The following is a 26866-nucleotide window of genomic DNA, read 5'->3' as shown; positions in this document are numbered from 1 at the left end:
ATCCGGACCTGGGGATTTGTCAGTTTTTAGTTTTTCTATCTGTCTGCGCACATCATCGAGGCTCACTTCCATGGATGTTAACTTTTGTGCTTGATTTCCATTGAAGATTTGTTCGGGTTCCGGTATGTTGGTTGTGTCTTCGCTTGTAAATACAGACAAAAAGAACATGTTAAGTCTTTCCGCGACCTCTTTCTCTTCCTTCACTGCTCCCAGTTTATCTCAGAATTCAGTTTAAATGTATATATATTTTAAAAATTTTACATGGTATTTTTAAGTGCAATTTTTATTGAACAATAAAGTAAGATACACTCAACAAACGAACAGTAGCAGTGTTCAAGATAAAACAGAAAGACTCCCAACCCAAACCCCTCTCCCTCCCATTATGTGAAACAAAAAATCATGGATGATAAAAGAACAAGAATAACAGCGGAAACAAAAAGATACATCATAGCATCAACAATTTTCCCATGTGTTCCAAACTAAGATAGAACCCCCCCCCCAATACATGTTCAGTCCCACATCCCAAGGGCCAGTAGCAAGAGAGAAAAAAAAAGAAAAGAGGGGACCAGACAGGAACCCCCCCAAAAAAATAACACCTAAGTCCCACCCAACACTCCCCACCCCAAGCTAGCCCCCCCAACCCCCCAGAATAGAGACGAGGTACAAGGAAACCAAAAAGGCAGTGGAAAACAGGGTAGACTTAAAGCAAATTCAAAATTTGGCTGTGCTTTTGAGGTGGTAGAGAATTAAGATAGGGATTCCAAATAGCTAAAAACTGCTTTTTCCGCTTAGAGGTACCTCGTGCATCCTTAGCCTCCCAACCCAATAACTCAAGGATAGTCAGTCTTCAACCCCAATACGAGGGGGAAACCGGTGAGGTCCACACTTTCAAAATCGCTTTCAAACCCCAAATACCAAGCTTCCGAACCCACAATCGAGCTCTCTTCCCTCGAACCCCACAGAAACCCAAGAAGCCCAAAAGGAGCACCTCGGGAGATAGCAGCAAGGGCTGGCCCAGGATGCGTCTAATAAAGGCTCCAGCATGCTTCCAAAAAGTTTGCACAGAGGAACAATGCCAAAACACATGAATGAAAGTGGCCTCTACCAAGGTACATTTCAAACAAAGAGGATCCGGTGCATAGCCCATTCTATGAAACTGGGAGGGGGTAAGATATGCCCTATGTATGACCCGCAAGGCACATTCCCATAACCGAGCACAACGGACCTCAGAGGGAATACGTGAATCATCCTCCCATCTACCATGGAGCGGCAGGAAATTCTTAGCAGGACTCAATGCCAGCAGTGCCTTGAAAAGAAGAGAAATACAGAAGAGACCCTCAGAGATTGGATCCAAAAACTGACGTACCCGCTCCCCCAAAGGAAAGCTCATTGCTGTCTTATCCAAGGAAAGGTAATAATGTTTAAGTTGGCAGAAAGCATAACAGTCCCCCCAGGTAGCCTCTATCCTGCAAGAAAAAATGGCATAATCAAGCAAGGTCCCTTCCAGGCCCATAAGATGGTCAAGCAAGGTAACACCAAGCTCCTCCCAGTGCTGAAAAGCTCTGTTCTCCTTCCCCAGCATTCAAGCCACATTTCCCCTAATGGGCAGTAAAGACGATACCTGCGGATTGCCTCCCAAACGCAATCCCAAAACCTGCCAGGCTTCACGTAAAGGAGAAATGAGCCAACTGGTTCTAAGATCCCTAGGCAGAAGCTTCCGGGGATCCTGCAAGAGCGAATAAAAGTGATACGGGGTCACAAAAGCTTGCTCTAAATCTAAAGGACTGTAACATGCCATGCCGTAAATCCAGTCTGCTACAAAAACCAGTCCGCTACATGGCGAAGCAGACAAGCTAGATTGGATAATGCTAGATCAGTAAGCCCCAAACTACCCAAAACCTAATTACCGAATAATAAGGGAAACCGAATCTTAGATTTTTTTATTCGCCCAGCAAAACCGACAAAGCAGCCAATTTAAGTTGAGAAAGATCCCTAGCGCACAATTTCAGAGGGAGAACCTGCAGCACAAAGAGCCATTTGGGAAATAGGATGTTTATAAAGATTAATTCTACCAAATAAGGACAGAGGTAGATTATGCCACTGCTCAAACAGATACCTAGTCTTCGCCAGTAATAGCTGAATATTGATTGGATATAAATCTGCCACCAGCTAGGGGAGCAGAATCCCTAAATATCAAAAAGAACCATCCGCCCACCGGAGCGAAAAAGGAGTATCCCAGTCCCATCTCACAGCCTCCACCGGTGTCAGAGTCTCAGATTTGTCCAAGTTTAACCGCAAACCCGCAAAGTCCCAATATTCCTGAATGAGCATCAACAAGGCGGAGAGAGATTCCCTAGGATTTTGAATATGGACCAATAAATCATCAGCAAAAGCCGCAATTTTAAATTCTTAGGTCCCCAAAGACACGCCAGGAACGTCTGGTGTGGCTATAATCTCCTGAAAAAGGGGGTCCAAAGTCAAAATAAGTAAAAGTGGCGACAGGGGGGCAACCCTGCCGCGTACCACAACAAATGGGGAAACAGTCCAAGTCAACACTGTTCACTCGGAGACAAGCCTGAGGACTCGTGTACAACATCTGAATAGCCTGTATTAATTGCCCACTAAACCCGTAGGCCTGGAGAGTGGCAAAAAGAAAATCCCAATGCACCCTGTCGAAGGCCTTCTCTGCATCAAAACTGATCAGCAGAGAAGGCCTCCGATCCCGCACTACCCGCTCCAGAGACATAAGAATCCCCCTCATATTTTTAGATATGTGCCAACCCATTACAAAGCCCACTTGGGATTTATGAATCAGAGAAGGGAGCACCCAAGCCAGACGAGTAGCCAGAACCTTCGCCAGCAGCTTGGCTTCGAAATTCAACAGGGAAATAGGTTGGTACGATCCAGGTAAGGTATGACTCCTATCGGGCTTGGGCAAAAGCATAATCTGGGCCACATTAAGACCCATTGGAAGGGTTCCCGTATCAATGCAGATGTTATACATCTGAACCAGAGAAGGGACAATATCTCCTTGCAAAAGTTTGTAGAATTCTTACATGGTATTTATATTCCTCTTGTTCCTCTTCTATGGAACGTTTATAGATTTTCATATGCGAGAGGTCCTCAATGATTTAAACTTTCCCCCCCTTCCAAGAAAGGAATTAAAGGAATCAAGAATTTCAGCCTCTCTTTGGCTTTTAAATTCTCCCAATTATGGAATGATCTTCCTTTGATTTTGAGGTGTCTTAGTTTCTTCCAATCTTTTCGTAAATCCTTGAAAACTTTTCTATTTGCTAAACATTTTGAAAATTAATTTCCATGTATTTTAGGGGGGGTTGTTGTTTTTTTCTATTAATTTATTGTTAACCGTGTCGAGCTTCCCATGGTTGAAGACCCAGTATATAAGGCTAAGTTTTAGTTTAGTTTAGAAAGATGTTGGAAGAGGGCAAGGGCAATCTGTCCTCAAATAGTAGAAGTAAGTCTGACAATGAAATTCATCAGAGGTTCCTCCAGTGCCCTAATCCTGACCTGTTTTCTCTTATGGCTGTGTGTTACCATGGAAACGCTGCAAGGGGTGAAGAAAGAGCAGAGCACCTTAGAACCTTGACAAACCCCAGATCGCTGAATTGGAAAGTAGCACCAGATCTAGACTGAGGGATGGCAGTAGAGGCAGAAATCCAATGCCTATCAAAATATGGCACCAAGGCAGTTGCATGCATTATCTTTGCCTAAAGTCAAGTATAGAGAAAGGTCCAGACTCTCTCTGAGACCACTCTGTTATGATCTTAATAATGGCCATAATAATGGCCTTAATAATGGCCATGGAAGACAAGGTCCTGATTCTCCCTAGCACATTCCTCAGTTATATTCACAGAGGACAAGGCCCTTTTTGGCATAACCCTGGATCAGTAGCATGAATGTTGCTAGTCTTTGGTTTTGACCAGGTACTAGTGACCTGGATTGGCTACCATGAGAATGGGCTACTGGGCTTGATAGACCATTGTTCTGACCCAGTAAGGCTATTTTTATGTTCTTAACCCTCAGTTATATCCACAGAAAGAAAGGCCCAGACTCTCCCCTAGCATACCTTTCAGTTATAGCTAAGAGGACAAGGCTCATTCTCTCCTTAGTACATCACTCAGTTATAGCCACGGTAAACAGTATAGAGACAAAGTTGTTTCATGAGCTGTGTAATAAACTAAATGTTGGCATTATATACACACATACATACAAAATGATGGCAGATACACACTATAAGGCCTATCCAGTCTGCCCATCCTTGCCAACAGCTCGTGTCTATAATCCACTGATCTTCTACCCTTGTCTAATGCTTTCTTGAATTCAAATACTATCTCTGTGTCATCCATTTGCATTGGAAAGTTGTGTTATGTCCCCACTATAAATCGTTAATATATTGTTTGCAAGTCTGATGGAATTCTCAAGTTCATTTGTGCTTTGCTGCCACAGCTGCTTCATATTTATATATTATGCGCATACAGAATTCCACCAGAAAGGATCAATTTACAGTGTACAGGTCAAACAATAGAAAGCATGAAATTAAGTACATTTTCTTCATATACTGGTAGATTATTATGTGGCAAGAAAGTTCTGTTTGGAGGTGGAGAAATATCATCATGTGCCATGCTTTCTGCCAGAAAGGTTGCATATTAGCAGTTCTAAGAAGGAATGCTCTGGGATGTAGATTAGAGAATGACACGGTGACAAAATTCAGGCCTCAGTCCTTCTACACCAGCATTCTTCAAAGGAAAGCTTGTGGGTCGTGGTTGTGGCCATTCATACTCTGATTCTTCCCTCTCTCCTTAAAGAATGGCATGAAGATGTTTTTCCGCGGTTATCCGCGGGGACGGGAACGGTGTTGAATTTTGTCACCGTGTCATTCTCTAATGTAGATTACCCAAAATTCCTTAGCACAAGAGTGAGCATTTGTACCTAGAGAGTTCTGTTAACGCTGCATAAACCTATAGTGCTATGTTAAGATACAAGCTGAGCCTGTCCTGTTTTACTTTTCTTGAATCCCATTCCTAAGAAACCAGAAAAATATTCCCTACAGGGTCACCCTACATTAATTTAGCAGATGTACCACTACAACCAAAAGTGATTTTATGCTCACCTTTATTTCCCAATCCCCACTTCTGTTTCTTCCTCAGAGGTTCCACGGAATGACACTTGTCCAGAACTGCCAGAGATTCCAAACGGCTGGAAAACTTCTTCCCAATCTGAGCTTACTCATGGAACAGTAGTGACCTATCAATGCTACCCAGGATATGACATCACTGGTACAGAGCTTCTCATGTGCCAATGGGATCTGACTTGGAGTGGTGACTTACCTACATGTGTGAGGGGTAAGTGGCACTAGATACTTTTACACCCGTTGTGTGTTTGGAGAGCAATAATTGCAGATGATACCCGAGTTATACCGGAACTGTCTCATTGTGATTGACCATGGAATAATTAATAGAACCTTGATTGTATAGATGAAGAAGAAACAAACTGAATCTCTCAGCTAATGAAAGCATTTAGTAGCAACCACATTTATAAAAATTTCCAAAGTGTTTACTCATAAATCTAGAAGTAACAACTTTGGCTCTTTACTGGCCCATTCAGTTTCTATGGGCTGCGTTGTATTTTCTGCACCAGAATTTGCTACTATGGCTTTATAAAAGGGGCCTTTACTATACTGCTAAGCTTAAATGAAAGATCACAGCAGTTTACAATAAAAAATGTAATACCAAAATTGGAAAGAAACCTCATGAATTTTATAGGACAGAGATTTATTCACCACAGAAGAATACAAACAAGCATACTTCCTTTAATTCATATTATTCCTTGTATAAATATATACATAAATAAAAGTATAGGATATCATAAAAACCATGCCCACAGATAAAACAGTGTTTACCTATGAAAATGGGGTATTTGAAAGCTGTCTTCCCCGTGTGTGGATACAATTATAGACACTGTGAAACAACAAAGGAGGGAGTGAATGTGTGGAACAACTTTCCAATGGAGCTGGTGGAGACAAAGACTGTATCTGATTATAAGAAAACTTGGGACAAGTACATAGGATCTGTAAGGGAGAGGAAAGGATACTAGATGGTATGGATGGGCAGACTAGATAGGTCATATAGTCATTAGAAACCACTTTTTCTTTGTTTCTTATGGCACAGTGCATCATCACTCTCTCCTACTTGGGTAGATGACCATGATGCCTGCTCCTTCCAACAACACTCTTTGACCCACTCATTCTTTCTTATTTTCTCTTGACTTCTTTGTTGTGCTACTGAAATCATGTGGGGTTTGTGTTTTTTTTTTTTTTAATTCCAATGAAATTAGCAGCACATTGCTATAATTCCTTCTGCTTCCAGCTGGGAGAGAGGCTGGCCCAATGTCGCTAATTTTAGAAAGTGGAACAGATGATTGATCAAAATTAGCATTTGCACTGTTTCAGATGATGGTAAATGAGGCTGAAAAATTCCCTTCTCCCTACCACATCCATAGACTTGTGCAGTCTTTCCCTCCCTCTATTTTCTGCTTTCTTCTTCTTAAAACAGAAGAGGCGAGCAAAAGAATAAAGACCAATCAGTTTTATTAAAGAAAGAAATACAGGAGGTGGGATGAAAAAGGAGGGGACTGAGGGGATAGATGGAGGAATCAACATATTTTGTGCATAGATAGCATATCCACTCAGACTTCCTTTACCCTCCCCCAACTCAATGTTTATTCATTCAGATTTAGCAATGTTATGACAAAAATGCGTGGGATAAAAATAGAGGATCTTTAATTAGAAACCAAAGGATGTAAATTAAAGAACCAAGGCCGGTATTGGACAGTCCTGCTTGGTCTATGTCCCATATATGGTGATTCGGTGTAGGATGGGCTGGGGTGGGTGTCAATGGGAGCTCCACTAATATAGAACATGAGGATGTTACTGGCCAGACTTTACGGTAGATATCCTGCAAACAATGGGATGGTTGGATAGGTTGGAATGAGCTTGGACGGCAACTTCAGCATTTGGAACCTAGGACAATACCAGACTTTACAGTCTACGGCTCAGAAGTATCAAAGAAGAGACTAGTTAATCAAATCATGTATTTTTTAATGGGTATAACTTATGGGCAGACTGGATGAACCGTTCAGGTCTTTATCTGCCATCCCCATCATTTATTATGTTACATGTGTTACCAAACATTTAGCACTTAAGGTTAAGAAAAGAAAGAATGAAAAGAGTAAATAATTTAAACAAAGCAGTACTACTACTATCCATTCAGTTGTGGATACTCTGTAGGCCAGTCCTCACCGTGCTTCCATGTTTTCCACGGCTTCTTTCAACTGCTTGATGTTCATTCCTATGTCATTCTTGATGGTATCCAGCCAACGGGCCTTTGATCTCCCCTGCTTCCTTTTACCACTGACCATTCCAAGTAGCACCTCCCTTTTCTAGTGAATTCATCCTCATCACATGTCCAAAATAGGTCAGTTTCTGTCTGGTAATCTTGCCTTCCAGGGACAACTCTGGATTTATATGATCAAGAACACCTTTGTTGGTGAACCTAGCTGTCCAGGGGATTGGTAGAAGTCTTCTCCAGTACTGCTGTTTGAAGGTGTTGATTTTTCTTCTCTTGCCACAGCAGGCTCAAAGTGCCAGGAGGCTAGCAACACATGACATACCAACTGCAGTGGTCATGTGACTAAGTGCTATGGGTTGGGGGAATGACCTGGTGACCTACCCCATAAAACCTTCACCATGAAACTTTATAGATCAAAATCAATATGCTAGTAACAATAGTGAAAGAAAATTACATATATACAGTGAGGTCAATAACAAGAACGATTCACAGGTTCTGGTGCTGGTCTGTATAGTCCCTAGTCAGGTTATATTCTTCCCTGCCGCAGGATCCAGCATAGCTTGTTATGCTCTAGGGGCTGTTTGCATTTTCTCTCAGGATTATACTGTTTTTCCTGCTCAGTATTTTGTGGGAAGTTTTTGTCTTTCTCTATACATTTTTGGAAAATATGTGTCTGCTTTCTTTGCATTTTGTACAGTACAATAGAAAATCTATTTCTCCAGTATTCACTACATGCAGAGGCTAGCTTCTTGGAGTTTCCAATTCAGTTTTTGTCTGCACAGGGGACATGGAAAACCTTTTTGGTTAAGGTCAACTAATGCTTGATATTCTATAGACAGCACCTGGAAGGAAAGGTGTAAATCAGCTTTTATAGGCTGACTGGCAAACAATAAGTTGAACTGCCAATGACAATATAATTGACTTAAACACAATTAATTAACAGACATAAGGTACAATACATAAAAAAGCAAAATATAGGACTTTTTTTTAATGGCACAAAAAATTACTGTATATACTCGAATATAAGTCGATCTGAATATAAGTTGAGACCCCCATTTTCCCCCCAAAAGGAGGCAAAATGGTTGACTCGAATATAAGTTGGGCAGCTTAATATTCAAGTGTCCTGCCCTGCCAGGTTCTGCACTCAGCCCTCCTCCCTGCCAAGTTCTGCACCCAGCCCCCCTCCCTCCCTGCCCTGCTCTCAGTCCCATTCCCTACCAGGCTGTGAACCAAGCCCCCCTCCCTGCCAGGCTCTAAACACTATCCCACCTTCCTTCCCTGTACCCTCTTCCCCCTAAAAAGAGCAATCTCATCAGTGTGTTACAATGGCTTGATTGTCACATACTCCCCTCTACCCTCTAACCCAATCAGCAGATTAACCCTTCCCCTTAACTTAAACCACCTAGTGGCAGGCCGGGACAGCAGGGATCCCTCCCGTCTCCTGCCCCAGCCAACACTAATAATTACCACCCTCCCTCCTTCCCTACCTCGTGTACCTGTTCCCTGGTGGTCAAGCGTGTATCTCACACTGAAATCCTCCTTTGTAAAGGTAGTAGCCAGCGGCGCACCCAGGCCGGCATGCAGAAGTGAGCATTTTGTGCTGCCGGCTGACCCTGCACTGCTCCTTGATAGGCTGCCACGAGAACTGCAAATCCTGCGAGAACTTGCAGCAGCCTATCAAGAAGCAGTGCAGGGCCGGCCGGCAATACGAAAAGCTTGCTCCTAAGTGCCGTCCCAGGTGCGCCGCTGGCTAATACATTTACAATCTTCGGTAGGATTTCAGTGCAGGATACATGCTGGATCACCAGGGAACAGGTACGCGAGGGAGGGTGGTAATTATTAGTGTCAACCAGGGCAGGAGACAGGAGGGATCCCTCCTGTCCCGGCCTAAGGGAGGCCTACAGGAAGTCCGGGAGGGTTTCAGGTGGTCACTGGGGGTTGACCCGAATATAAACTATTTTAATCCCGGTTTATATTCGAGTATATACAGTAAGAAATATTTACAAATGCATTTGTGTTTCTATTGGTCCAGTGTTGTACTGCAAGCAGCATCTAGTTTCTTGGCGTTTCCACTTGTTTATGTTTGTGCATTTCTAATTTATAGTCCTTTATTCTGTATTTGGCAAGGGTTTGACTGTGATAGTTGTAGTGCTAATTCAAATTACGGAAGAAAGGGCTACACTGCCACAAAACATTAAGATTGGCCAAAAGGCTTCCGAAACTAGCAAACATAGGAGCCAACTTTTCAAAATGATTGGGGGTGCCCAATATCCTCCCCTCCCCCAGCCACCACAAAAAAAAAAAGATACAGTCTTACAGTGGTTAAATCTACTTTTTACAGACTCCGCCAGATCCGATCTGTATCAAAATTTTTATGTGCACAATCTTTGAACATCTTACTTCATTCCCTTGTAATCTCTAAAATTGATTACTGTAACGCCTTATTTATAGGTTTGCCACAAAAAGAGCTTAGGCGTTTACAAATAATTCAGAACGCCTCCATTAAAATTATTTATAAAGCCAAAAAATTTGATCATGTTTCACCATTACTCAAGAAGGCACACTGGCTTCCAGTAGCACACCACATTATATATAAACAATGCTTACTTACCTTTAAAGCCTTAGAATTCAAAACTCCTGCCTTTATTTTTAGAGTCTTAATACCTTATACTACCTCTAGATCTCTCAGATCACAAGATCAACATCTATTAGCTATCCCCTCATTAAAAGTTATTAACACAAGGCGCAATACAATTTTTTCTATAACAGCCCCTCAGTCCTGGAATGATCTCCCACTCTATTTAAGACAAGAAAAAAACTTAGACAAATTTAAGACCAAACTTAAAAGTTTTCTATTTACAGATGCTTTTAATGATTAAAATTTTCTGCATTGCCAATCTAATTTTCTTCGTTAATCGTCATTGTCTCCCTTCCTAATGTACTTCCCTTGAATTATTGAATTTAACAATGAATGTAACCATTAAATAACTTCCCTTTTGTTTTATTATTATATGTAGAAATATCTCACCTAAATGTATTGATATCTGTTTAAATAAGTTTACTTTTCTTACCCAAATTATTGTATGTTTGAATGATATGTTACCCAGTGGCGTACCTAGGGTATGTGGCACCCGGGGCCCATCATTTTTTGACACCCCCCCCATCTATATGAAAAATATGATTTTTAGTACCAATCTACATATCGCACCACAAGAGTGTACCTAGGAAAAGGCTGCATCTTAAACACTGCAGTGAGCACTAGAACACCAACACATACATTGTAAAACTAAACAAGCCAGATCCCGCACAGTCAATTGGTCCTGTAGTCAATGCCAACTGAAAACTATGTCTTTTTCATACACACAGAACAGAGATACACCCTCGCCCAAAATGGAATAATCACAAACTAAAAATAGAAATATGTAGACAAAAGTTAAACTGATCCGCCAAGAAACCAGACCCTGGATACAATGCAACACCACAAAAAACAGTAACACATGTCCTCTAATACAGTGCAAAATATAAAGACAGTAGATGTAAATTTGAAAAAACTGATACATAACAATCACCACTTTATAAATTAACAAATAAAAATAAAACAAATAATGAGAAATAAAAAAATACCATTTTATTGGACTAATCCCCGTAAGCTCGGTCCCCATCCCCGCAAACCACCTGATTCCATCCACACAAGCCTTGAATTGTTTATATTAAAGTATAAAAAGAAACAATATTCTGTACAATTGTCAATTTATAAATCAGCGTCTTTTCCCCACTTTCTTCCCCATTTCCCTTCAGCATCCTCAGCCCACTCTCTCTCCACTTTCCTTCAGCGCACGCACATAAAAACAAGCAAGTAATTTTATATCATTTTCATTCTATTCATTCATAGAAATTAAAGTCTAGATAATGCCAGTCACATAACAAAACATGATTTTACAAAAATAATTCCCTGCAGTCAAGCCTGCAAGGATTACTAGATGTCTTTCAGCAGTTCCCCTCCCTCCCCCTTACCTTTGTGGCCAAGTCAAAATGATCTACCAACAATAAAATTTTAAAAACACAAAGCACGCTGTACGCAGAGAAAATGTTAATTATCATTTATATTCCGCGGGTTTTCAAAGAGGTCAAGGCAGATGACTTTATGCAATGTCACCTCAGTAACAACTATACAAAAATAGACAAATATTCCCCCTCCCTTTTTACTAAACTGCAATTGTGGTTTTTAGCGTAGGGAGCTGCGCTGAATGCCCCACGCTGCTCTCGACGCTCATAGGCTCCCTGCGCTAAAAAACTCTATTGCGGTTTAGTAAAAGGGGGCCATAGTGCAAAATATAGACAGCAGATATAAATTTTCAAAACGGACACATTTTGATCACTAAGTTGAAAATAAAATCATTTTTCCTACTTTTTTGTCTGGTGATTTCATGAGTCTCTGGTCCTTCTTCTGGTCCTTCTTCTTTCTCTCTCCCCCTGGCTCCCCTCTTTATTTCTGCCTTTCTTTCTCTCTCCTCCTGGCCCCCCTCTTTCTTTCTGCCTTTCTTTCTCTCCCCCTTGACCCCCTCTTTATTTCTGCCTTTCTTTCTCTCCCCTTGGTCCCCCTCTTTCTTTCTGCCTTTCTTTCTCTCTCCCCCTGACCCCTCTTTCTTTCTGCCTTTCTTTCTCTCTCCCCCTGGCCCCCTCTTAATTTTTTCCTTTCTTTCTCTCTCTCCCTAGCCCGCACAAAGCCATCGTGCCGATTTCTCCACTTCCACGATTCTTTCCCTACCCTCACCCCCAAGCCAGCAGCCGATTTCTCCCTGCTCCTTCCCCGATGTCCTGATGTCCTGAACTTCATTGGGCAGCAGCAGCATTCACAATTCACTGCTGTTGCCCGCTTCAGGCCTTCCTCTCTGTCGGATCCTGTCTTCATGAAAACTGGAAGTAGGCAGGACCCGGCAGAGAACAAGGCCTGAAGCCGGCAACAGCAGCGAATTGTAAACGCTGCTGCTGCCCGAAGAAGGTAATGGAGCACCGAGGCAGTCCGCTTGTCCCCCCTCCCAGCCGAACCCCCGCTGACCCTCCTATCTCTCCCCCCCGTGAACCTTTCCGACCTTCCCAGCGAGAGCAGCAAACCTCCTTCGCGGCTTTCTCCCTCTGCCGCGTTACTGATGACGTCATCAGTGATGCGGCAGAGGGAGGATAAAGCCGACGCTATTGGAGGGAGGTTTGCTGCTTTCGCTGGGAGGGTCGGAAAGGTTCACTTGGGGGGGGAGAGATAGGATGGTCAGCGGGGTTTCGGCTGGGAGGAGGGAGAAGCGGTCTGCCTTGGTGCTCCAAGGCCTGGCGCCATTACCTTTTTCGATAATGGCGCCGATGCTGCTTTCGCTGGGAGGGTAGGAGCGCGATAGGGACCGGGCCAGCTGTGCACCCCCCCCTAAGGCGGCACCCAGGATGGACCTCCCCCTCGCCCCCCTTGGTACGCTACTGCCCTGGGGAAACAGCCTGCAACAAGATCGCGCGATGCCAGAGATCTTTGCCTGCTTCGGCTGTTTCCTCCGCCGCGGTCCCGCCCCTCCTCTGACATCAGAGGAGGGGCAGGACCGTGGCGGAGGAAACAGTCGAAGCAGGCAAAGATCTCTGGCATCGCGATCTTGCTGCAGGCTGTTTCCAGACGCGACACCCGGCGCAGGGGGGGGAACTGGACCGGACCGGGAGCACCCCCTCAGGGCTTGGTACCCGGGGCGGACCGCCCCCCCCTTGGTACGCCACTGATGTTACCTAAATTTTTGAACAATTTGTACATCGCCTAGAATTTTGAATAGGCGATAAATCAAACTATTTAATAAACTTGGATAAACTTGGAACTTGAAGGTGTAGAGAGCTCACCTAAAAATCGGATGATACCGCAAAAATCCAGTGCACTGAGAAGCAGCAAACTCTTACGCTATCGGCCACAGTATCTTGCAAAAACACACGTAGAACCTATAAATCAAGCTTGTCATGCTATTACAGAACTGAAAGAGCTCAAACAGCAACCTCGTCTATGAAGAGGCAGCACTTCAGTAACGTTATATCTATTGTTTTAAATAATACAATCTATAACGTCAACTATAAAGATACTTGGCATAATTTTAGATCGTATCCTTGCAATGAAAAATCAGGTCGATTCATTGGTTCAAAAGGGTTTTTATACTTTATGGAAACTAAGAACTATTAGAGCATATTTTGATACTAACTCCTTTCGTTTGCTGGTTCAATCACTTGTCCTTAGCCAGTTGGACTATTGTAATATTGTTCATCTTGCTGGTACCGAGAAAAACTTTTATAGACTACGCATAATTCAGAATGCAGCAGTCAGACTGATTTTCAAATTAAAGAAGTATGATCATGTTACTGATTCTTATCGTCGACTGCACTGGCTTCCAGTTGAGGCACGGGTTACATTTAAGCTCAGCTGTATTTGGTTTAAGGCACTAACAGGCTCTGTTCCTAAGTATCTTATGGAATCTTTTATTATCACAAATTCTAAACATCCTAGAAAAACTCATTGTTTTCATTCCCTTCTGTGAAATGATATAAATACAAGAAATTTCAGGAACGATTACTATCTTTCCAGGCAGCCTCATGGACTAGGGATTTAACTCATATATTCACATTCCCAACTTCATATCAACAATTTCGACGTGCCTTAAAAATGTATCTTTTAGGGAATACTTCGGAAGTTAGAAATCGGATGTCCATTCATTTGTATTAGTCTTTGTGAACCCCATAGAACTTAATGGTATTTGTGGTATATAAGTGAGTTTTATGTTGTTATCCCACTGACATCTCAAATACCAATGCACCATCATCTCCTATCAGCACAAGCTACACTAGTACCAAAAGAGATTTTCAACAAATACAGAATAAGTAACTAAAAATTCAAAATTCAAATATGCAGACAAAACCTGAACCCCAGGAAGACAAACTTTCTATGCAATAGAATCTAAGAAGATGATGGTTGGCTAGCCTTCAGAGACTCCAGCTAATATAGAATACTGCTGCCAGACTCATTTTTGGTAAGCCAAGTTTGACCATGTGTACTCTCTCCATAGAGAACTCCATTGGCTTCCAGTCCATTTGAGAATTCAATTTAAATGCATTTGTATTGCATTCAAGATCTTATTTGGCCTCTGTATCACTCTTGTCCCTTTGGACTGGAATGTGTGCAGATCGCATCTGGCTAGGAGCTCTCAGAGATTAAAACTTTCCTTCCCTTAAGGGCAAAATCAAATCTATCGGAAAACTTAGCCATTCTTTCTCCTACAAACTAACCAAACTTTGGCATAACTTGCCACTCTCGCTAAGAAGCTTAGGCCCCTTCTTATCTTTCAGGAAGGTTCTGAAGACAGTCTTGTTCACCAAACAGTAATTAATTTCCAAAATGTTTAGCGAACAAGACTGTCTTCAGAGCCTTCCTGAAAGATTTATTTTGTTCTTTTCTTTCGTATTACTCTATTCTTAATGTTAACTGAGTTGAGCTCCAAATTGGTTAATGACCCAGTGTATAAAACTAAGTTTTAGTTTAGTTTAAAAACTGCCCTCTACTTGAATATGTACTTTTGCAGCCTTCTCGGTCATTTCATTACCTGTGCTTGTGAAAGGATTATAGAAATTAGTAAGGGGTGAACCACAGGGCTAAAGCCCTACCAATTTCATGTTCCACAAAACTAGGGTTACCATATTTGTGAAAACAAACAAAAATAAAGGACACATGACTCCTCCCCCAGCTCCATCACTTTCCTAGGTAGATGCTAGCTGTGTGCAATCAGGGCCATAGCAAGCTATAATTGTGCCCTGTGTGACTTGCCTTCCATGGCATCCCCCTACCCTTTCCCCATGATATATCAGACTTTCAGCTGGGAGTTTTATACTTTATTCAGTATTAAAACTACAATTCTTTTTTCTACTTTTGTTATTTAGCTGTTTAATTTTTCTAATCATGTTGGTCCCAATCTCTGCTTTCTGCTTTCCTTTGTCTTCTCAACTCTCATGCCAAGTTTTTGTGTTCATTTGTCATTTTTCTCTCGCCTCCTGTCTTCTTCATCTCCTCCGCTACTTCATCCATCTCTATCATTGAAGAATGCTGAGGGGGGGGGGGGAACCCCAATTTCTTTTACTCCCTCTCTCCATTCATTCTTACTATATAGTCTTCAATTTCCCTCTTTTTACTGTCTGTCTACAACTTTCTCATACCACACCTCTCATTCCCCTTTCTCTTATTCCCCCGTCTCTCACTAACTCTGTCCTCTACTCCTTTCCATTCAGCATGGCCTTCTCTCTCTTCCCATTTCAATCCAGTGTGTCATTCCCCCCTTGGGTCACTCCTCACTTCCATCCAGCATCACCCCTCTCTCTCCCCACCCTTCCATCCAGCACCTCTCTATGCCTTTTCCATTCAGCATGTCCTCTTTTTCTCTCCTTATCCTTCCATTTAGCACGCCCTCCCCAACCCTTCCATCCAATATCTTTTCTATGTCCGTTTTCTATCCAGTATGTCACCTTTTTATCTCCTCACCTTTCCATTTAGCACATCCCCCCTTCCTCTCCCTCATCCTTTAGAACATAAGAACATAAGAACATAAGCAGTGCCTCCGCCGGGTCAGACCATAGGTCCATCCTGCCCGGCAGTCCGCTCCCGCGGCGGCCCAAACAGGTCACAACCTGTCTGCATCACTAGAAGGGGCTCCCTTGCCACCTTGTTTTCTCATTTAAGTCCTATCTTCCCATCGTAGTCCTAACCCTCCGGTCTTGCACATGCACGACCTGTTGGGTTACTATACTTATTACCTGGTTAGCTTTCTATACCTGTGTTACATCCCAGCATCTCTCTCAGTATCCCACGATCCCTTTATCCCTCAGGAATCCGTCCAATCCCTGTTTGAATCCCTGTACCGTACTCTGCCTGATCACTTCCTCCGGTAGCGCATTCCATGTGTCCACGACCCTTTGGGTGAAAAAAAACTTCCTTGCATTTGTTTTGAACCTATCTCCCTTCAGTTTCTCCGAATGCCCCCTCGTACTTGTTGTCCCCTTCAGTCTGAAGAATCTGTCCCTATCCACCCTCTCTATGCCCCTCATGATCTTGAAGGTCTCTATCATATCTCCCCTGAGCCTCCTTTTTTCCAGAGAGAAGAGCCCCAGCCTATCTAATCTCTCGGCGTATGGGCAGTGTTCCAGCCCCTTTACCAGTTTCGTTGCTCTCCTTTGGACTCTCTCAAGTACCGCCATGTCCTTCTTGAGGTGCGGCGACCAATACTGAACGCAGTATTCCAGATGTGGACGCACCATCGCTCGATACAATGGCATGATGACTTCCCGCGTCCTGGTTGTTATGCCCCTCTTTATGATGCCCAGCATCCTGTTGGCTTTTTTCGAGGCTGCTGCACACTGTGCAGATGGCTTCAGTGATGCATCCACCAGCACACCCAAGTCTCTCTCAAGTCTGCTGTCTCCCAACAATGCCCCCCCCAATTTGTAGTTGAACAACGGGTTCTTTTTCCCTATATGCATGACCTTGCATTTTTCCACGTTAAAGCGCATTTGCCATTTGTTTGCCCAGTCTTCCAGCTTGTCCAGGTCCCTTTGCAGGTCCTCACACTCCTCCCTGGACCTAACTCTACCGCACAGTTTGGTATCGTCTGCAAATTTTATAACCTCGCACTTTGCCTCCTTTTCCAGGTCATTGATAAATATGTTGAAGAGTAACGGCCCCAGCACCGATCCCTGTGGCACACCGCTCGTGACTCCCCGCCAGTCAGAATATTGGCCCTTCACTCCGACCCTCTGCAGTCTACCCGACAACCAGTGCTTGATCCATCTGTGCACATCCCCTCCCACCCCGTGGTTCCACAGCTTCCTAAGCAGCCTTTCGTGTGGCACCTTGTCGAAAGCCTTTTGAAAATTGAGGTAAATGATGTCTATAGGTTCCCCATTGTCCACCCGACTGCTTATTCCCTCGAAGAAGTACAGAAGGTTCGTTAAGCATGACCTTCCCTTACAGAATCCATGCTGGCTTGTTCTCAGTAGGCCATTTCTCTCGATGTGCTCGCAAATACTGTCCTTGATCATAGCTTCCACCATCTTCCCTGTAATTGAAGTCAGGCTCACCGGCCTGTAGTTCCCGGGGTCACCCCTCGATCCCTTCTTGAAGATAGGTGTGACATTCGCCAATTTCCAGTCCTCTGGTACCTCTCCAGTTTTCAAGGATAGGTTGCAAACATGCTGGATTGTGCCCGCTATTTCTTGTCTTAGTTCCTTCAGAACCCTTGGGTGGATCCCGTCCGGGCCCGGCGATTTGCCGCATTTTAACCTGTCTATCTGTTTGAGGACATCCTCCTTACTTACCTCTATGTGTTCCAATTTTTCAGCCTGTTCCCCGCTCATGAGTTCCTCTGAGTCCGGTATATTAGATGTGTCTTCTCTCGTGAAAACCGACGAGAAGAATGTGTTCAACCTCTCAGCTACCTGTTTATCCTCCTTAATCACTCCCTTCCTATCCCCATCGTCCAACGGCCCCACCTCCTCTCTTGCTGGTCGCTTCCCCTTTACGTAACTGAAGAATGCCTTGAAGTTTTTCGCCTCCCTGGCCAGCCCTTCTTCATATTTCCCTTTTGCTTTTCTAACCTCTCGGTGGCATTCCTTTTGGCATTTCCTGTGCGCCTGGTGATTTTCCTCCGTTGGGTCCTTTTTCCATCGCCGGAAGGATACTTTTTTGTCATTTATTGCCCTCTTTACTTCTGTTGAGATCCAAACCGGGTCCTTTGACCGCTTGTTCTTGCCGCCTTTTCTGAAACTGGGGACGTACTTTCTTTGTGCTTCCTGCAGGGTGTCCCTGAATAGGGTCCAGGCGCTTCCTACAGTCTCCATCCTAAGGATGTTTCTGAGCTTCCTCCCCACCATTTCCCTCATAGCAACATAGTTCCCTTTCCTGAAATTGAGCGCAGTCGTTGCGGTCCTCCTTCCTGTGGGTGTCCCCCTTTCTAATGTGAATCTGATCGCGTTGTGGTCACTGTTGCCTAGTGGTCCTCCCACTTCTACCCCTCTTGCAGGCCCCCCTAATCCGTTTAGGATGAGGTCAAGAGTAGCACTCCCTCGCGTCGGTTCCCTGACTAGTTGCTCCATGAAGCAGTCCCTCACAGCTTCTACAAATCCTGTTTCCCTAGTGCAGTTGGAGTGACCCATACTCCAGTCAATCCCCGGGTAGTTGAAGTCCCCCATCACTGTTACACTTCCAGTCCTGCATTCTTGTCTCAGTTCAGCTTCCAAGTCGTGTCCGACTCCTTCTGGTGTACCAGGTGGGCGATAGTATAGCCCCAGTTTTATGACTGCACCCTTGTTTCCCGGCAATTTGACCCATAGCGATTCCAGCCCCTCTGCCTTCTTTGCCATATCCATCCCGACCGAGTAGATAGAGTCCTTTATATATATTGCTATGCCTCCCCCCTTCTTGTGTGTCCTGTCCCTCCTGTAGAGCTTGTACCCCGGCAGTGCCACATCCCATTGATTCTCCTCTGTCCACCATGTTTCTGTAATTCCAATTATATCCAGGTCTTCCCCCTTGGCCACGACCTCTAGTTCACCCATCTTGGCCATGAGGCTTCTTGCATTTGCGTACAAGCACCGCAGATCCCGTCGTTTTTCCTCCACCTCTGTATTTACCTGGGCCGCCTCCCCTTGAACTTCGGTCAGTTCTCCTGTTCCCTGTGCTTCTGCTTTGCTCTCAGCCTTTACCCTCGTAGCTTTGCCCTCAGCCTTTACCCTCGTAGCTTTCGGTTTCCCCACATTCCCTCCACCCCACTTCCCCGCTTTTCCTCTGGGTTTTCTAGCCCTATCGGCCCCCTCCTGGGCTATCATCCCTTGAGCCTCCGTCTGATCCCCTTCGCCTTGTGGCACCCCTATATTGCCCTCAGCTTCAGCCCTCAGCTTTCATCCAACATTTTCCTTCTTTCCCCATCCTTTCATCTAGTGTCCCCACTCTATCCCTTTTCCATTAAGGTTCCATTTTCCTCCATCTTTCCATTAGCATGTCCTCCTCTACCCCTTTTCCACCCCAGGTCCCCTTTTCTCTCCCATCCTTCCATTAGTATGACCCCCCTCTTTCTCCCCATCCTTCCATTCAGCTTCTCCCCATTCTCCCTAATCTTCAATCCAGTTGTTCTCACCAACCCCTTTCTCCTTCCCATGTTACTTCCTTAGCTTCTGTTCCCTCTTGCTGCTGCTTCAGATGCAGGACCACTCTGCTGAGGCGTGCGCTGTTGGAAGTGCCGGTCCTCTGCCCTGTCGATGTCAATTCCCATTTCGGGGCAGAAGACTGGCACAGCAGATAGTCAGAGCACACGCTTCAGCAGAGCGGGCCCATGCATATTTCTTCTCTTACCGTCACCAAAATCGGAAAGCCGAACAAAATTAGAAAAATTAAAAAGCTGCCCGGACCCCCAACACAGCCCTCAAAAAGAGGGCATGTCTGGGGAACTGGTACACCTACACAAAACTTCAGCAACTGGGGTGGGGGGAACCCACAGGGAAAGAGTTGGGTTTGTCCAAATGACACGGTGACAAAATTCATCACCGTTCCCATCCCTGCAGATAACCGCAGGAAACCATCTCCATGTCATTCTTTAAGGAGAGAGGGAAAAAGCAGAATACGAATGGGCACAACCACTGACCCTCAAGCCTTGCATTGAAGAATGTTGGTGTAGAAGGACTGAGGTTGAGACAGACACTAAAGAATGACACAGGATGGTTAGAACATAAGACCATAAACATTGCCATACTGGGACAGACTGAAGGTCCATCAAGCCCAGTATCCTATTTCCAGCAGTGGCCAATCCAGGTCCCAAGTACCTGGCAGAAACCCAAAGAGTAGCAACATTCCAGAGCTGAGATTGTGATGTCATAATGCCTCATTCTACCAATGCCTAAAAGCCAACCTCATCAGTGATGTCACAATGGGTTCATTATCCTCTACTTGGCTCACATAAGAATCATAGTTTGAATGGGCACAACCACTGACCCTCAAGCCTTGCATTGAAAAATGCTGGTGTAGGATTAAGGCTGACATAGACACTAAAGAATGACAAGGGATTGTTTCCCACAGTTATCCGTGGGAACGGGAATGGTGATGAATTTTGTCACCGTGTCATTCTCTAGTTTGGACAATCCCAGTATAAAAGTGTTCTACTGCTTCTGGGAGTAACCTCACAAACTGCTGAAGCTTCCTTAAATTAAGCCTCTGATTTAAGGAATTAAGTAGGTCTCGGCAGAATAGCTCTGAGTCCCCATCAACTATTCCTGGCAAAAAAGAGCTGTAAGATCCACACTACTCCCACACCCTAGGCAGGGCACAAGTTGGAGACAAGTACATGAGGGTATAAGGGGAGAGTCTCAGGGCAAGGCTGTGGCGATGTGGGAGAGGCCACTTTCTCAGGGTAGTGCTGAAACCAAGAGGATGCAGGAGGAAGTGCTCTTTCCTCACTCTCTCTGTCTCTCATCTCTCTGCAGTAACTTCATGCTCAGACCCGGGAGATGTAATTCACAGTCGCAGACTCCTCACCAGTTCGAAGTTCCCTGTAGGTTCCACGGTACGTTTCATCTGTGACAAGGGTTACAGGCTGATAGGGAGCAGCCTCTTGACCTGCCACAGCCGCCAAACCAGGACACCAAAATGGAGTGATCGCCTCCCCAAATGTGTTCGTAAGTGTGAAATCACACCTTTGTTTGTTTCTCTCATGCCATATAGAATCCCTTAGCCTTACACCTTCCCCATTTTCTGAATCTTGGGTTGATGAAGAGGAACTCTAATGGGGTTGCAGCAGTAAGGTGCTGACTCTGCTACAAAAGACTTTTTTCCTTTTACTTATCATGTAATATTTCTAGCCGATACTTATGAGGTCTGCAAGAACCCCGGAGTGCCAGAAAAGGCTCTGCAAAGCCCTGAAAAGCCATTGTACCAGGCAGGGGAAGTCCTGCAGTTCTCATGTGCTTCAGCCTATGTGCTAGTGGGGGAGGCCAGCATCAAGTGTATCTCTGGACACCCCTCTCAATGGAACAACCCACCACCTGTCTGTAAAGGTAGAGGGCTCTAAATGCATGAATGTGCCTGTATGTTTTGGTGTAGGTCTCTCTCTATGTCTTTTTGTGCTTACCGGTAAGCTTTACAATGTATGTGTAAAAAAAAAAAAATAATTATTTTTTCATGCATAACTGTAGAGCTTGCTGAGAATATATGTGCTCACATGAATGGTTTTGTTTTATTTATTTTATTTTTTTTTCTTGTATATATATTTAAATATATGCATTTAAATGTGTTTATAAAACCTCAAATTGCTGCTAATATCTGATTTCTGCTGAATCGGTTCTTAAAATATTTTCTCCTTTTCTTTGGCTCAGCTTCTAATGATGGCTTTTACAATGACCACAGCCTGGATGGTAAGAATCTCTCTAATCCCTATATTTCCTCTCTGAGCACAGTAGTTGTGGGGTCCCTCATTAATTGCTCCCTTAGACTGATGTTGAAGCTTTCAGCTTGATTAAATCCACCCTAACCCATTGACACTGTTACCGAGCAGACCCTGCCCCCTGATTGTGCTCTATTAAACATAGATTTTCAACTAAGAAAGATCAAGTGCATTTAGCTTTTAGTCTTTACAGGTAATTGTGCTTATAATTTATATCATAGTGTCTTTTTGTGGGGGAGATAGTGTCTTGCAGTAAGTAGAGAAGAACTAGCCAGTACAAAATGAGTCCCCCTTCGTTATCGGTTTCAGCGTGGCTCAGAAGTTCATGACCTGCTTTTCTAAACCTGCACTCAGAGCTAGCTACAGGTTAGGTAGAATAGGTAGGTCCCAACTGCAGAAGGCCTTCAACCTAAGCAAGTCTCAGGGAATGAAACCTAACTTGGCATGCGAGGTCTCAAGGAGCATCAAGGAAAGGAACCCTGGCTTATCTACTTCTCACTACTCTGTAATCAACCCTGCTTTAACAATTCTTCTGTATCTGTCCTGCAGCTGCAACAAAATCTGCCATCTCACACGCCCATCCTGAAGGCAGAAATCTCTTGCTCTCCATCTTCATCCCTGTGGCCGCTGTCGCTGTAGTCATAGGTGGAATTTATTTTTACTTTACAAAGTAAGCATCTTCTTAAGCTGACCTCGTTTCTATAGCTGCGAGATATGCTTGCATATACAGATAACAAAGTTCTTTTTTTATTTTAAATGTCTTCATTCTTGCTTTTTACCCAGTTAGGTGCAAAGTCTGCATAGTTCAGATTAATCCATTCTTCCTGTGCTCTTCTCTGACCTTTCAAATTCTTTACTTGTCCTCAGGCTTCAGGGAAAAAGCTCCCTTCGCATTCCTCTCCCTGGCTCTTACCACTATAGCCATGTTACAGTGGAGTCTGCTTTTGACAATCCCACCTTTGAAACAGGAGTAAGTAATGAGGTTAACAACACCCTTTCCCTGCCCCATTTCAGACACAAGGCACTAATCCCAGAAGTACAGCAGTCTCTGGGGAGCCTAAACTGTGCCGAGTCATAGTCCTGGCAGGAATGGCTTGAGAATTACAACTCATATTATCACTACTGCTATTCGCATTAACACCAGTCATCAGTGTTATCACCATCATCATTACCATCACTGTTGTAATGACTACTGCCACTATCATTGCATCAGTCAGTCCTCATTGCCACCATTCCACAACCCTCCATTATAAGTGTCATGGTAGCACTATTAGACATACAACACTGTACATGTACAAATACAAGACTTCTCTTTTACATAGATTGTCTATTGTGCAGGGACTAAAACGAACAAGGCAAATATGATAATTCACGAGTTTGATTTATTTTGATTAAAAGCAGCATGGGTATGAACAGGTAAGGGTTAGGATTTAGAAGCAGCCTCAACAGGTAGGTTTATAGCTCTGAATAATTATGACCAGAAAGGGAACATAAAACACCAGGTCAGAAAGTCTGTTCCGGGCATATGGTACAGCAAGGTAGAAGGAACAGACTCTGGAGCTGGCAGTAGAAGAGATAGGCACAAATAAGATTGATGAGTGGAGTACCTGGGAGCTATAATCCTGTCCCATTTTCAACTAACCCATTTCTGCCGCTGAACCACCATTTGACCTGTGGAAATGGCCCAGAATATTACCAAAATACGCCATGATTTATTATTTATTTGGATTTTCTATACACCTTTCCTGAAAAACAAGCCAAAGTAGTTTACAATCTAAAAATAGAAAAACGGAAAACAGAAATCCATTGACTGATAGCATAAGAAAGTAGAATGTTTCTGAGGGTTGTGTTATGTGTTATTAGTTAAAGACAGATAGGCACCACAATGTAATGCCTGAGACAAAGCTGAGGTACATGTTTGTTGCCAGCTTATTCTAACCTCCATTCACTGCTAAACTGTTGAGAAATAAAATATTTACCAAATGCCAGTGCCTAATCACTGCTATTTCCTTTTCAGGAAATGAGAGAGTATGAAGTGTCCATCTAGAAAGCACTGGAGAAGCAGCCTCACCCGACCCAAAGCCGAAGGAGAGGGGGAGGGGAAGAAGCTCTTCGCCCCCGCTAGCCTCTATTCCCACACACCTAATTTATGTTGCAGAAATAACTGACAGCTTTCTCTGGTCCCTTAATGCCACCTGGGCCAGTAAGAAGATGTGTATTGACCGACACAGCAACAACTGCCACACTTGACTTCAAACAGCACTCCTCCCTTCCAGTTGTTTTCCCATCCTGAAGATCCACTCCTTCCTCGCAGCTCCGTCCTGCTACTGATTAGTGCCCTCAACTCCTCTGCCATCCCAAAGGAAGATGTGTATTACACCTGCAGTATAAACTACATAGGACCCACTCATTATAAATACATCACGACATGCTTCATCTGTCAGAAGAGAGTTAGCTCCGCACAGAAACAGCCTCAGACTTCCCAGCTCTTTACTACCTCTGACGTTCGCTCCTGCCTTGCCTTTAGCAAAGTGAAATATACAGCATGCTGTATAGGGTTGAGCCCCCATACCTGAGTCATCAGTAAAGATGGCAACTCCTCCCTCATTCTCACATTATGGACTTCTGTCAGTCTCAAGTCCTAATACATACTACCACACGGTTAACAGGGTCTGAGCTACCTGAAAGAAGAGAGGAAAACTGCACACACATGGTCTGCAGCTGCACTGATGGTTAGCTGGTGGCCATTAACTCTACCCTACCCTGCCCTACTCTGCCCAGACAGTAGGCTGCTATAGAGAAAAGAACTCTCAGGAAATCCTAAGACAGTGTCCATGCACAACGCCATAGAAACTCTGTAATCACATCAGGTGTGTTAATTAGACTTCACACGTGGCAAAGGATCATGTATTAAAAGGTTATAACTTCCACTAGCTCATGTGTGAGATGCTCATGTAGTCATGAGATCCTTGACCCAAGACAAGGATGATATCACAGCAGCTAGGAGGGGTGGGATGTACATAATCTGATTTTACTAGTAAAAATATGACACGAGGAAAGGCTTTCTGGCCAGTTCCCTTGCAATCTTCATTTATCTGTTGATACTCGAATCGCCAGCATCAACCCCAGTTCCGACTGAGAGCAGAAAGTATTCCTGGAGTCTCAGTACAGTGGCAAACTCTTAGCTTAGGGGCAAGACAAGTGTAGAATAGAAAAGATGAAATGACAAGGAGAGATGCTTTCATTTCCATAATACTTGATACATTCTGGTGATCTGAGAGAGCTGGGTCAGTTTTCTGTACTTTTACTGTTTAAAGCAATTTCTGTCTCTCATAGAGATGGGGCAGTACCCCACCCAGCAGTGTAGTCACTAATAAAATCTTAGTTCCCTTGAATTAACTTTCTGAGGAAGTTACAAAACTCAGCAACTAAACATGGACCTTTCTCATTTATCCATAAAATATTCTTTTCTTTGGATGGACATGCTTTGCCGAGTTTCCTTTTTCTACCGATGGAAACACACTGGAAAAGCCACAACTTTAACAGTATTTAGACTTTTTATATTCTGCTCTTAAATCAGAGTCTGTAACTTAAATGATTGCTTGGCTTCCACTCATTCCTCTTTTACAGAATTAGGGCATTTTGCATAATTTTTAAATTTGTAATTGAAATAAAACCACAGTAAGGTTTGTTTATTTCATCATTTGCGTGGTGTCCTACAAGGTGCTTCCCAAAAACAGGCATACAGGACTAGATTGAAAGTAGTTTTCCTCTCCTCTTCTCCCCCCCCCCAAAAAAAAAAAAAAAAGAATAAAGAATAGTTTAGAAAAGGGCAAAAGGAATCATTCAGATGAGGCAGGAAAGAAGTACCGTATTTTCTGCACTATAAAACGCACCTGACCATAAGACGCACCTAGGTTTAGAGGAGGAAAACAAGAAAAAAAATATTCAGAATCAAATGGTGTACTAATATAGGGTTCCTTTTACTAAGGCATGCTAGCCATTATAGTGGGCACTAAACGTTAACGCGTCCGTAGGATATAATGGATGCGTTATCATTTAGCATGCGCTAATATTTAATGCACGCTAAAACGGCTATCACGCCTTAGTAAAAGGACCCCATATTTAATACAATATAGCAGAATAATATTTCAACCATGTAAAGTCAACAGCGGTATTTAAGAACCATCATCACTGTCATTAACAAATGAGGAGAGACTTTAAGGTTCAAGCACTGTTCTAGTTTTCTATACCCTGTCCCACCTCCCTACCCTGTACCTTGTCCCCCCTCTGGTGGTCTAGTGGTAGGCCGGGACAGGAGGGATCCGTCCCAGCCAACTAACAAATTTTACCGCTCCCCCACTCCCGTACCTTTTTTCACCTTTTTGAATCCTGGTGGTCCAGCAGTGTATCAGCAGGAGCGAGCTTTCTACGCTCCAGCCCCACACAGAGCCCCTCCCTAGCTGGACGGCTGCCTCAGACCTCGCAGCCAGCGGCACACAAGGCAGGAGTGAGCTTTTCACGCTCCAGCCTGGGCTCGTGCAGCTCCCTGAATGGCTGCCGTCACTTCTCGCGAGATCTGAGGCAGCCATCCAGCGAGGGAGAGGCTCAGTGCGGGGCAGGAGAGTGAAAAGCTCACTCCTATCAATACACCTCTGGACCACCAGGATTTTAAAAAGGTGAAAAACGGTATAAGTTTCCCTGGCAGACAGCCAGACACTTACCTAAATTAGCTGGGTGGAGTGCCCAGCTAAAAGACGCTAGGGAGAACACTGCGCATCATGGTCTGTGACGCAATATTCACTCCATAAGACACACAGACATTTCCACCCACTTTTGGGGAAAAAAGTGCATCTTATGGAGTGAAAAATACAGTACTGTACTTTGGTTCCAAACAAAAAGATTAAATAGATGTCATCGTTGAGGATATGTTGAAACCCTCAGCTCAATGTGTGGTGGTAGGTAGAAAGCCAAAAAAAAACCTCTGTGGAGTGATGATGTTCCTAAATGGACTTTATT

At 43.9% G+C, this 26866-nt stretch overlaps 1 protein-coding gene across 6 annotated transcripts in view; it reads left to right on the top strand.

Annotated features, from left to right (window-relative positions):
• The window catches only part of SEZ6 (seizure related 6 homolog), a 449183-nt gene extending 423665 nt beyond the window's left edge, over window positions 1-25518 (top strand). For 3 of the 6 annotated variants that reach the window (XM_033921141.1, XM_033921139.1, XM_033921142.1), the window contains 7 exons: window positions 5169-5363; window positions 20892-21083; window positions 21267-21461; window positions 21780-21818; window positions 22397-22517; window positions 22715-22817; window positions 23865-25518. In XM_033921141.1, the coding sequence (XP_033777032.1) occupies window positions 5169-5363; window positions 20892-21083; window positions 21267-21461; window positions 21780-21818; window positions 22397-22517; window positions 22715-22817; window positions 23865-23894 (875 nt within the window). In that variant the 3' untranslated portion in view covers window positions 23895-25518. The remainder of the gene's footprint in view (window positions 1-5168; window positions 5364-20891; window positions 21084-21266; window positions 21462-21779; window positions 21819-22396; window positions 22518-22714; window positions 22818-23864) is intronic. The other 3 variants (XM_033921140.1, XM_033921143.1, XM_033921145.1) reach the window with 3 other exon arrangements.
• Window positions 25519-26866: the final 1348 nt, after the last annotated feature.

The sequence above is a fragment of the Geotrypetes seraphini genome, chromosome 15 (genome assembly GCF_902459505.1).
Source record: "Geotrypetes seraphini chromosome 15, aGeoSer1.1, whole genome shotgun sequence".
In the NCBI taxonomy this organism is placed as follows: Eukaryota; Metazoa; Chordata; class Amphibia; order Gymnophiona; family Dermophiidae; genus Geotrypetes; species Geotrypetes seraphini.
Note: the sequence above shows the minus strand (reverse complement) of the source record. Positions and strands in the feature narration are given on the sequence as shown.